Source organism: Papio anubis, chromosome 4, assembly GCF_008728515.1.
Source record: "Papio anubis isolate 15944 chromosome 4, Panubis1.0, whole genome shotgun sequence".
NCBI lineage: Eukaryota > Metazoa > Chordata > Mammalia > Primates > Cercopithecidae > Papio > Papio anubis.
Window position 1 is genome coordinate 17,910,153 of NC_044979.1, and position 13,032 is coordinate 17,923,184.

At 47.6% G+C, this 13,032-nt stretch overlaps 1 protein-coding gene across 3 annotated transcripts; it reads right to left on the reverse strand.

Moving 5' to 3' along the window:
• Window positions 1–1,425: 1,425 nt before the first annotated feature.
• Window positions 1,426–11,533, reverse strand: NDUFB2 (NADH:ubiquinone oxidoreductase subunit B2). 3 transcript variants are annotated; one of them, XM_003896684.3, is made up of 4 exons: window positions 11,370–11,533; window positions 4,968–5,112; window positions 3,334–3,437; window positions 1,426–1,500 (listed from the first exon to the last, which is right to left on the reverse strand). In XM_003896684.3, the coding sequence occupies exons 1-3, from the start codon at window positions 11,465–11,467 to the stop codon at window positions 3,363–3,365; spliced, it is 318 nt and encodes a 105-aa protein (XP_003896733.1). In that variant the 5' UTR covers window positions 11,468–11,533; the 3' UTR covers window positions 1,426–1,500; window positions 3,334–3,362. The 3 variants fall into 3 exon arrangements, with proteins under 3 accessions (XP_003896733.1, XP_021792037.1, XP_009202244.1); XM_021936345.2 differs by lacking the exon at window positions 11,370–11,533 and adding an exon at window positions 10,933–11,222; XM_009203980.4 differs by lacking the exon at window positions 11,370–11,533 and adding an exon at window positions 9,565–9,888.
• Window positions 11,534–13,032: the final 1,499 nt, after the last annotated feature.

The following is a 13,032-nucleotide window of genomic DNA, read 5'->3' on the forward strand; positions in this document are numbered from 1 at the left end:
CCTTTCTAAAATCTTAAGTTCTCTGAGAACAGAACCTTTTCTTCTTTAGTGCCAGATTCTCAATGCCTGGGTAGTCAAAAACCTAAACTGTAAAAAAGGGAGTCCACGCATGGTGGCTCACACCTGTAATCTCAGCACTTTGGGAAGCCAAGGCAGGAAGATCACTTGAGGCCTCGAGTTCAAGCAACATAGACTCTCTGTCAACACACACACACATTAGCCACGTGTGGTGGCACACACTTGTAGTCCCAGCTACTGGGGAAGCTGAGGCAGATCAGTTGGGCCCAGAGGTCTGAGGCTGCAGTGAGCTAGGATCGCACCACTCCACTCCAGCTGGGGCGACCGAGACAGACCCTGTCTCTACAAAATAGATAGATAGATACAGATTTAGATCTGTGGGTAGAGGAGAATTCTGTCCAGTCTCAGAGAGTCGGAAAGTGCTTTGCAGCAAATTTTAGAAAAAGCAAAAACTCCTGCTTCACCCTTGTCTCCCGTTCCTCTGGCCCTAAATACTCCTAGTTAGAAGTATGCCTTAAGAATTGCACAATGGCCCCTCAACACAACTGCCCAGTCCACAGGAGCTACTTCATAAATCGACTGCATTGACCTCTAACCTCTGTCCACTCAGAGCAAGAATCCACTGCAATGGACAAAGGACAAGAGTTTTCACAGGAACTGCTGACACACAGCAAAGACACCAGCTGAGGCGGCAGCGGCACAGCGCTGCAGATAAGGGTGAGCTCTGGAGTCCTCACCTTGCTGCCTACCAGCGTGTGATACTAAGCAAGTAACTTCATCTCTGAGCCTTGCAGTCTTTATCGAGAAATGGAGCTAATGCCTATCTATGTCAATGGGGTGCCCAAGAGGATCAGCTGAAAGGCACTAAACCACTTAGCACAGGAGGTGGAAAAAATAATAATCCATAATGGGTAGTTGCCATTATCAGAAAGATCCAGGCCAGGCGAGGTGGCTCACACTTGTAATCCCAGCACTTTGGGAGGCCAAGGCAGGTCAATCACCTGAGGTCAGGAGTTTGACACCAGCCTGACCAGTATGGTGAAACCCCATCTCTACTAAAAATACAAAAATTAGGTCGGGCACGGTGGCTCACACCTGTAGTCCCAGCACTTTGGGAGGCCAAGGCGGGCAGATCACTTGAGCTCAGGAGTTCAAGACCAGCCTGGCTAACTCGGTGAAACCCCATCTCTACTAAAAATACCAAAAAATTAGCCGGGCGTGGTGGCGGGCGCCTGTAGTCCCAGCTACTCAGGAGGCTGAGGCAGGAGAATGGAGTGAACCCAGGAGGTGGAGGCTGCAGTGAGCCGAGATCGCACCACTGAACTCCAGCGTGACAGAGTGAGACTTGTCCCCCGCCCCACTCCCACCAACCCACCTCCCCAAAAAGAAAGATCCATAACTCCATTCTCATTCTTGACCAAGCCACTTTAATTTTTAACTTTAAATATGAAGTCGATAATCCTCGAAATTCTCACCTGGCTCCTGCAGGAAAACAAAAGTAGAAAGTTTTAAGTACTTTTATATTCACTAATTCAAATCCATAATTCATTTATTCAATTATTCAAGTCTTTATTGAGCACTGATCATGTGACAGCCTTGTCGAGGAGAGAAGCAAAATCACCCTTCCTCGCTCAAGGGTTTACAGTTCAGTCATTAAAACAAACTTGTTGGCCAGGCACAGTGGCTCACGCCTGTAATCCCAACTCACTGGGAGGCTGAGGCAGGTGGATCACTTGAGTCCAGGAGTTTGAGATCAGCCTGGACAACATGGCAAAACCTCATCTCTACAAAATATGCACAAATTAGCCAAGAGTGGTAGTCCCAGCTACTGAGAAGGCTGAGGCGGGAGAATCACTTGAGCTCAGGAGGTTGAGGTTACAGTGAGCCATGATCACACCGCTGCACTCTAGCCTGGATGACAGAATGAGACCCCATCTCAAAATAAAATAAAAAAATTAAATAAAATAAATAAAATAAAAATAAAATAAATTTTAAAAATAAATATAAGTAAAATAAAAGCATGTTAAATAAGAACATCTTAACCCCTAGGGGCTTATGGGGAAAGGGAAGCTTCTTAGTACCTCCCTTTTTAAAGAAAAACTCTTGACTTCCTGACCTGGAAAAAGAAAAAGCCATAACCCTTTACTGTTTAAAGAGTTAATTTTCATATAGTTCTATATAGTAATATTCCCATATGCTGGATCTATTTAAATGTTGAGAGCAGGACACTGTAGTTTTGCAGCTACATACTGTAGGCTCCATCTGTCTTGTTCACCACTGTAGGCCTGTGCTTGGCACAGAATTGGTCTTAATATATCTTTGATCAGTGGATAGATAAATGAAACCCTAAAATTATAACCTAACTTAGGAAAAAAAATTTTTTTTTTTTTTTTTTTTTTTTTTTGAGACGGAGTCTCGCGCTGTCGCCCAGGCTGGAGTGCAGTGGCGCGATCTCGGCTCACTGCAAGCTCCGCCTCCCGGGTTCACGCCATTCTCCTGCCTCAGCCTCCTGAGTAGCTGGGACTACAGGCGCCCACCACCGCGCCCGGCTAATTTTTTGTATTTTTAGTAGAGACGGGGTTTCACTGTGGTCTCGATCTCCTGACCTTGTGATCCGCCCGCCTCGGCCTCCCAAAGTGCTGGGATTACAGGCGTGAGCCACCGCGCCCGGCAAAAAATTTTTTTTATTATACAATGGGCCAGGTGTGGTGGCACACGCCTGTAATCCCAGCACTTCGGGAGGCTGAGGCAAGAGAATCATCTGAGTCCAGGAGTTGGAGACCAGCCTGGGCAACATAGTGACACCCTGGTCTCTACGAAATAAAAAACGTAAATAAAATAAAACATACAATGAAAAGAAGAGACCAAAGCAAATGTGAAAACTTAAGACAGAAATCAGATACATGGCCAGGCACAGTGGCTCACACCTGTAATCCCAGCACTTTGGGAGTCTGAGGCGGGCAGATCACTTGAGGTCAGGAGTTCGAGACCAGCCTGGCCAACGTGGCAAAACCCCGTCTCTACTAAAAATACAAAAATTAGCTGGGTGTGGTGACATGTGCCTGTAATCCCAGCTAATCACTTGAACATGGAAGGCAGAGGTTGCAGTGAGCCAAGATCATGCCACTGCACTACAGCCTGGGCGACAGAGCAACTCTGTCTCCAAAAAAAAAAAAAGCAGATACAGGACTTGGTTAATTCAGCTTCATGCTGTTAGAATATGCAGTTTTTTCAAGTCCATCATAGGCATAAAGTAAAAACTAATGTTTATGAAAAAAGGTAAATATGACATAAAGAAATTTGGAGCACACCCACTTGTACAGAGTGAGTCTGAGTCTACATCTTCAGTCTTCATCATCAGGAGGGATACCTAGTTCTTCATCTGTCCACTGGAAAGGATCAGGATACGGAAAGTGACCCTGGTGACAAACCATTTAAAAGAAAGAAAAGTCAAGAATTTACATTCCATGCAACTAATTAAATTGTTAAATAAATCTTGGAAAGAAAAAAAAACCAATATGGCTCAGCCGCTGACCACAGGAACAAATTCTACTTCAATTATTCGATGGCCCACCTGTTCTTTAGTTTGTTCATTATATGGGCTCTGGCCTGAATTTTAAAAGCCTCCCCATTTGGAGGTACCAGCCTAAGCCAATGGTACGTGTTTGTGATGGAGGGAGGATGGGGAAAGTGGACTCAACAGGTTTCAAAGGTTCCTGACATCCTGGCAGTCCTGGCAAAATATGTTTCCACCTCTCCTAACATTACTGCTGTGAAATGGAGAAGCCTCAGGAGAAGCCTCAGGTGGGCTTCCTCATCTTCAATCCTGATCTAAGGGCTTATCTGGCTGCATCATCATCATCTCAGACCTAACAGCTATATACACTATACCCACTCTGGACAACTGACCGACAGTGAGGCAGGGGCACCTCAAATATTAAATGTGCTGCCAGTTCACAGACACCCAGGCAGCTCCTTACTGAAGGACAACGGCACAGAGAAGTTCTAAGAGAAATGGGATATGAAGCCACCTGATGCTTCTAAAACTTACATACTGCTTAAGATTTTTTTCCTATCCTGGAAACAAACCCAAATTTACTAAAATTCAAAGTATTCTGGATCAACAAGCACAGATTTCAATGTCTTAAAGGTGTAATTTCCTAAAGAACAATCTGCAAATGTGGTAAAACCTCAGTTGAGGCTAACAATATGTTAGAAAATCACTAAAACTAAATTCCCTTCTCAAGACAAATTCACTCATATCCATCCCACCCAAACCTGGCTGCCCTGCGCCTCTGGACAGACTAGAAGACACTCGTCACTTAACGGAATGTAAGTGTGAAACCTAACCTACCAATGAACCGCTAGTTCAGAAGCTAAAAGAATTCATTTCTGGCCGGGCACGGTGGCTCACCCCTGTGATCCCAACACTTTGGGAGGCCGAGGCAGGTGGATCACTTGAGGTCAGGAGTTTGAGAGCAGCCTGGCCAACATGGTGAAACCCTGTCTCTACTAATAACAAAAAAAAATTAGCCGGTGTGGTGGTACACACCTATAGTCCCAGCTACTCAAGGGACTGAGGTACCAGAGTCACTTGAACCCCGGAGGCAGAGGTTGCAGCGAGCCGAGATCGCGCCACTGCACTCCAGCCTGGTGACAGAGTTAAACTGTCTCAAAAAAAGTTAGCTTCTAGTCTCCCTAGGATGGCCACCTAACAGAAACCTTAAGAAACCGACCACCTAAATATACATCCTCGTGTAAAAAAAGGTGAGAAGATAACGTTTCATTAAATAACAGGATTCTCACATATACATATGGACAACGTGGTGGCAAAGGGCTATGTCCAGACAGAAAAATGGTCTACAACAGAAAAATACACCAGTTAAGCTATTAATACATCCTCCCTCCCCCTACCCAAAAAACGACAAGAGCGCTTCTCCTGCACTTACCAGCACGTCTTCTGAGTCATGCCAAAAGCGCCAGAGGATCCAGAACCACATGAGTCCACTGTATAACTCGCCCTGGAACACCTGGGATCTGGTCAGCTGGGGGAACTGTCTATACCGGGGCTCGATGTGCACACCCCCACCGGCACTGCAAGACAGAACAACAAGGCTGACAGCGTGCCCGTTCTCAAAGCATTACGTCATCCAGAACTCCTCCGAGTGACATCCTGGAACCAAAGCTAATGTTTCTCCTCGCCACTGAAATACACACACTTCACAATCCCTTGAAATACTCATTTTTTACTAAGCTTGCTTCATGTGTAGCAGCAAAAACTGACCAAAACTGACAAGAGGCTCATTTTGGTTTTCAATTAGTGAAGATTCATTATTTTGCACTAGAATTTGAATGTGTTGATTCTGGGGTGCCAGCTCCAAAGGTTTTAGTTAAGAGACTGTGAACTTGTCAGTAGGTCACTAACTTACTCAGAAAAATAAATTAATTTTGTTTAGCTATCTATCTGAGAGGCAAATTATGTCCTCTGCCTATTACAATCTTTATTAAAAGGCAACCATATGGGAAAGAGGACTCGCAAATCCTATTAAATATGCTAATGGCTCTGAACAAAGAACTTTAAACAGTAAGTCTGAAGACGTGTTTCTTTTTACTTCATTTAGACTTTTGACAAGTTGCAGCACAGAGTCCATAAGAGTTATAGTCAATGTATTCAGTTGGAGTATAAATACTATACGTTGCATCTAATTTAAATTATTTGCACCTACTGGGGCTATTCCTAAAACCTATTCAGCAGCCATACACACGCTAATACACAAAAGTGGATAAAAAAATTTTTAAAGAATTCCTATATAAAATATGTTTACCAATTTCATCTAGGTAGGAATCAGTTTATCAACCATATTCTCTTTTGTGCAGCACAGAAATTAATACCTGTACAAAAAGTGCATTAAAATGTCTTGTCTTCCTAATGCACATATTCGTGAATAGTAACATGGCAGTGGTTCTTGATACACGTTAGCTAGGACTGTTTGTTTTGTTTGTTTGAGAGAGTCTCACTCTGTCGCCCAGGCTGGAGTACAGTGGAACAATCTTGGCTCACTGCAACCTCCACCTCCCCGGTTCAAGCAATCCTCCTGCCTCAGCCTCCCACGTAGCTGGGACTACAGGTGTACGCCACCATGCCCAGCTAATTTTAGTATTTTTTTAGTAGAGACGGGGTTTTACCATGTTGGCCAGACTGGTCTCGAACTCCTGACCTCAGGTGATCCACCCACCTTGGCCTCCCGAAGTGCTGGGATTACAAGCGTGAGCCACGCTCCCGGCTGTTTTGTTTTTTTAAAGATAGGCTCTGTCGCCCAGGCTAGAGTGCAGTGGCGTGACCTTAGCTCAAGCGATCCTTCTGCTGACTGAGCACCTCCTGGGCTCAAGCAGTCCTCCTGCCTCAGCCTCCCTCCCAAGTAGCTGGGACTACATACAAGTGTACACCCCCAGACCTGGCTAACTTTTATATTTTCTGTAGAGACAGGGTTTCCCTATGTTGCCAGGCTAGTAGACTGTTTTTATCCTCTCCCACTCTAAAAGATAACTGGCAGTTATCGAGTGTTTACCATGTGCCAGATACCACACTAAGCATTTTATAAGTTTTAACTCACTTAATTTTCATAACCTTACAATACGGCCTGTAATTATTAATGATTTACCAATGAGGTGCTATGTGATAGCAACGCCCAAGCTCTTGCCCACGAACACACACCATTAACAATTTTCTCCTTTTATTAATCAAAGACATAACTTTTAACTAGAATTCCAACCAGCATAAAACCAACATTACACCACATTGAAATGATAAATTCCACTTTTTTTCTAAATAGTCATCCAAAATTTAACACTTTTGTTTGGAAGCCTCTATTTAGAGTATTGATAACTAGTTATGAATAAGGTGATGTTTATTTTTTGCAGATGTGTATATATATGTACTTTTTAAGTATCATGTTTAAAAAGGTCCTACCAAATATCGCCACTTTACAACTTGAATGACATAGCATACTGTTTCCATATGTCCTCATATACCAATATTATTTATTCAGGATCTGTGTATATAGATATTACATTATGTAAATAAACCATGCAGGATCATTCAATGTAGTGTAACATGAGCCTTTTTTTTTTTTTTGAGACAGAGTCGCGCTCTGCCTCCCAGTTCAACCAATTATCTATCCTGCGTCAGCCTCCCAAGTAGCTGGGATTACAGGCATGTGCCACTATGCCCAGCTAATTTTTGTATTTTTAATAGAGACAGGGATTCCTTATGTTGGCCAGGCTAATCTCGAACTCCTGACCTCAGGCCAACAAGATCCTTATTCTTTGATAGCTTTTTGATACAATCTAGGTATAAGTGCCTAGCAGTAAAACTGATTAAAACAAGATTTGAAGGCCGGGCCTGGTGGCTCATGCCTGAAATCCCAGCACTTTGGGATGCCAAGGCAGGTGGATCACCTGAGGTTAGGCGTTCAAGACCAGCCTGACCAACATGGAGAAACCCCATCTCTACTAAAAATACAAAATTAGCCGGGCGTGGTGGTACACGCCTGTAATCCCAGCTACTCGGGAGGCTGAAGCAGGAGAATCACCTGAACCTGGGAGGCGGAGATTGCAGTGAGCCGAGATCATGCCATTGCACTCCAGCCTGGGCAACAAGGGCAAAACTCAGTCTCAAAAAAAAAGACTTGAGTAATGCCGATGCCAGCATTATAGTTCAAACCCATCTTAGCAGCTCCCCACGCTTCGTTATTGCTAGAGTGACATGTTGTTTTAATTATAACCTGAAGTAGGGACTACAAGATGGAAACCTTCTGGAACAAAGATTTGAAAGACTGCAATTATACCACAGGAACAATGACAACAGTTGCCATGATTAAGGAATGTAAAGACTCAACACCAACTTCACGATGTTATGTTCCAAACCAGGTTGTGAACTGCACTGTGGCAAACTAGATACCCTGAACAACCCTCCAAATTAAACAACTACGCTTCTAGATGAGATTTTTAAGATTTTTACAAACATCACTGACCAGGCACAAAAGGAAGGAATCCACCAAGGGCAAAATCCAAGTAAAAACAAGGCCTGGAAGCTAAGCAATCACTGACGCTGCCTTCACCGGGAGCCCTTGAACCTCCCCCAGCATAGCTACATGAGGTGTGGGGACAAGAGACGCAGCCTGGAGCCCACCCAAGGTGGGAGGGCTAATGACGAGATCGCTGAATAAAGCTCAGGCCCCATATGGTAAAAGGGTGAAGAAGAAATAAACCTTCCATGGACAAGGGAACACGAATTTGTTCTCAGAAGCCAGTCCTCAGGTAGATTTGCACCCAAATTCACACTACCTGCGTTGGGCCTGTGTAGACCAAAAACCCCAAGCCAAGAATTTAATGTGAGCTTGAATTGGGGCAGCGCCCTCAAGAAACTAAGAGAAGCAAGATCTCAAAGAAGTTCCAGGGAAAACAAGTTCAAGATCAAAAACCATAAGGGAGTAAGACACTATGTGCAAGTCCTGTAAGAAGGAAAGAGAACAGAGAAGAAACAACATCCAAGGAAATAATGGCTGTTCCAACTTCGAATGTTTGAGTGTCAAGTTTAAAAACAAAAATGCACCGTAACTGTTAGTTACATTTTTATTTTTATTTTTTTGAGATGGGGTCTCACTCTGTCACCCAAACTGGAGTGCAGTGGCGCGATCTCGGCTCACTGCAACCTCCGCCTCCTGGGCTCAAGCAATTCTCCTGCCTCAGCCTCCCCAGTAGCTGGAATTACAGGCGCGCACCATCATGCCCAGCTGATTTTTGTGTTTTTAGTAGAGATGGGGTTTCACCGTGTTGGCCAGGCTGGTCTGGAACTCCTGACCTCAGGTGATCTGCCTGCCTCAGCCTCCCCAAAGTGCTGGGATTACAGGTGTGAGCCACCGCGCTTGGCCAAAGTTACATTTTTAAAATATAAATCAGACCACATTACTTTCCTGCTTTAAAACTCCAATGGCTCCCTGTGATTCTTAGAATAAAATCCCGAGTCCTCCAAAGCCCTCTCTAATCTGACCCCACACTTGTCCCTGTGACCTGGTCTCTCCCACTCTTCGCCTGCGCTCCACTCCAGCCTGGCCTCCTGCCAACCCTGCGGGCTCCGGCCTCTCCACCTGATGCCTCCTCTGCCCTCTTATGTCCACCGGGCTCTTCCCTTGAGGTCTCTGCATGGTTGACTTCTCATCCCTCAGGTCCCGCTTCAAATCACACTCCCAGGCATCCCCACGCCATCCCCAAATACAATATCCCTTCTCCTCCCACACCACGCACTCTCCACATTAATCCCCAGCTGTATTCCTCTCTTCGTAATCCTTGACAGCACCTAAAAAACGTCCTTCTTTTCTACTTGTGTCTCTCCTGTCCAGAAGGTGCGCTTCATTCTCTCTCATGTATTCTGCTATATCCTCAGCACCTACACAGGAGCGGGCATAGAGAAGACGCTCCATAAACACGTACGCACTTAATTATCACACCCTCTGAAATCAGCGTGTGCTACGAACAAGCCAATACCTCAGGGAGGAGCAGCATCCCCCCATCTCCTCACGCAGGACCAAGGGCCGTCGCTCGTGGCTCTCCATCACTCTCTTTGCCCAAGTCTCAGAGGACTTTGCCTTCTGCCCACCCGACACCTGCCTCAGCTCCAGATTCTTAATCCATGTGGGACTTCATGCAAGTCACTCCTTTCATTTCCTGGGCCTCAGTTCCTTAATAACAACAACAGTTAAAGAATACTTGTATGGTCCTTAGCAGGCACCAGCAATTGCTTTAAACACTTTAGTGAGGCCAGGCGCAGTGGCTCACGCCTGTATTCCCAACACTTTGGGAGGCCGAGGCTGGAGGATCACCTGAGCCCAGGAGTTACAGGCTGCAGTGAGCTGGGATCGCGCCACTGCACTCCAGCCTGCGCAACAGAGTTAGACTCCATCTCTTGAAACACACACACACGGGCCGGGCGCGGTGGCTCAAGCTTGTAATCCCAGCACTTTGGGAGGCCAAGACGGGCGGATCACGAGGTCGGGAGATCGAGACCATCCTGGCTAACACGGTGAAACCCCGTCTCTACTAAAAAATAAAAAAAAAATTAAAAAATAAAAAAAAAATAAAAAAAAAACTAGCCGGGCGAGGTGGCGGGCGCCTGTAGTCCCAGCTACTCCGGAGGCTGAGGCAGGAGAATGGCGTAAACCCGGGAGGCGGAGCTTGCAGTGAGCTGAGATCCGGCCACAGCACTCCAGCCTGGGCGACAGAGCCAGACTCCGTCTCAAAAAAAAAAAATAAATAAATAAATAAAATAAAAAAAATAAATAAAAAAATGAAACACACACACACACAAAACAAAACACGCTTCAGACAACAGTAACTCATTTAGTTCCTTGCAAATGGACGCTAAATGGGTGAGAAAACTGAGGCATTAAGAGAATAAGAAACTCTTCCAAGGTTCCGCTGCTGGAGTGTGGCAGAGGTGGGATTTGAACCCAGCCACTGTGGGGCCAGAATCCCGCTTGGAATCACGACCCCACACTGCCTCTTGGTAAAGCGTAGCTGATGATCTAAGGGATCTGGAATCATCCATTACTCTTTTCCAGCCCTGCTCTTATGGAATCTCCGCACACCACTAACTGGGCTTCGGCAGCTGCTCCCGGCCTCGACCCCCGGCCCTCAGCCCTCCGGTCAGCGTCTCCGGACACCTCGCGGGCGGCTCTGCCCGTCACTCTCCTAAACGCCGCAGCTGCCCCAGCGTGGGCTTCCGGCTTTCTTTCCTCTCACCCGACGGCGCTCTCTCTGGGCGGTCGCCTCCACTCCCTGCAGTCGGAGTGATTTTTCAGCATTAAAAAGCCGCCACGTGACGTCTCTGATAAAAGGCTGCCGAACCGACTCTACCCTAAATTCCGCAGCCAGGTACCAGGACCCTGGACCGCGCCCTTCCTAGGCCTCACCGCCGCCACCCTGCGCCTCGCTCCAGCAGCGTCCACAAACGCCGCGCAGGCTGCTTCCTCCGCCTGGACCGCCCGCGCCGGCGCCCATTCGCTCAGCCGGCTCCGCATTCACGCGTGCGTCTCCCGAGGGCAGGCAGCCCCTACGACCAGGACAGCCCCGCACACGGTGTCCCATCTGCCCAACGAAGTCTCTCCCTGTCTCCCTCCGCCCAGCGGGGTCCCTCTCCCCGAGCCGCGGCGTCAGGGGACGGGAGGACTACATGTCCCAGCATGCCTCGGGACGCGGCCTCTCCAGGCGCCCCAGTCAAGGTGAGAGCGTCCCAGGGACCCGCCCTGTCCGCTACAGGCCGGCGAGGCCCCCATCCCCTGCCGGACACTCACTGACGGACTCCACCATCTCCAGCAGTCCGTGCGCGGCCGCTTCTGAAAAGGCGGCCTCCAACGCGAGCGAAAGACGGCAACCGAGTCAGGGCGGACATGCTCGCCTGCGTCCGCCCCGCAGTCCCCAGCCGCCTCCCCCTCGCCTACTTCACTTCCCCGGCGCCCCGCCTTCCGTGACGTCACGGAGTCGCCCATCTCCAGGAGTGGGGGAGGCGGCAGTTGCTCCCGACTGGGCTCTTTAGCTGCTGCAGGAAGCGTCTCTCCTGAGAGCAAAGCCGACGCATAGCTTCTGGTTGCTGAGCTGCCCCTTGCCTCCTGAAACAGCTTGTTGGTTGCCCCTCTGATCCTGTAGGGCTCTCCCCCTGTTCTCCTGCCCCTCCTAAAACTGAGTGGTGTATAATTTTTTTTTTGAGACAAGGCCTTCCTCTGTCGCCCAGGCTGGAATGCAATGACACCATCTCGGCTCACTGCAACCTCTGCCTCCCAAGCTCAAGCGATTCTCTTGCCTCAGCTTCCCGAGTAGCTGGGATTACAGGCGCGCGCCACTGCGCCAGGATAATTTTTGTATTTTTAGTAGAGATGCGTTTTCACTATGTTTGCCAGGCTGGTCTCGAACTCCTGAGCTTAGGTGGTCTGCCCGCCTCGGCCTCCCAAAGTGCTGGGGTTACAGGCGTCAGCCACCGCTCCCGGCATGAACGGTGTATAAATTAGAGGAGAGCATCCGCTGTTTTCTGGATGAAAGTTGATTTTCCAGTCGACATGGAATAGTGTGGCTATTTTTGTCGAATTATTTGCATACTCATTTGTTTTCCAGATATTCGCTAAGAACTCTAAGGGCAAATATCCCTTTCTGCGTTTTGCAGACCGAATCGTGGCCCTCTTCTGGTTATCAGATGAACACCCTATTTGAACGGATGTATTTCAGAAAGTGAGGGAAGGGATGCCAAGCCCTACCACCAAGCACTCAGCTTCTAAATGCAAATAAGATTCCCATTCAAATTTTAACTAACTGTGAGGACAGACTCTAGGTGACCTCACATACAGCATCTAAGCCCAAATCAAGAAGCTACTCTGGAGTTAGAAGTAGAAAACAAAGAGATGAGGAAAAAAGGTTGTTCACAAAATTTTATGTTGACTTAATTCCCTACTCTGAAAGGTTCACTTGATTTCCCCCTCCCTATAGGTTTTGTTGAGACGGAGTCTCACTCTGTCGCCCAGGCTGGAGTTCAGTAGTGCGATCTGGGCTCACTGCGACCTCCGCCTCCCAGGTCCAAGCGATTCTCCTGCCTCAGCCTCCCGATTAGCTGGGGCTACAGGCACGCACCACCACGCCCGGCTGATTTTTGTATTTTTAGTAGAGACAGGGTTTCACCATGTTGGCCAGGCTGGTCTCAAACTCCTGACCTCAGGTAACCTGCCTGCCTCAACCTCCCAAAGTGCTGGATAACAGGCATAAGCCACTGCAGTGGCCCATGTGCCCCTTTTCTATTGCTGCTGTAACAGCTCCTAGGAACTGAGGCCCTGGGCCCCACACCCCCCAAGCTCACCTGGCATCAGATCCACCCCAGTGAAGCCTGGAGATGCAGCTGCCTTAGGAGAGACCCTGAGCCAGAGGACCCAGCCTACCTGCACCCAGATTTCTGACCCACAGAAACTGGGAGAC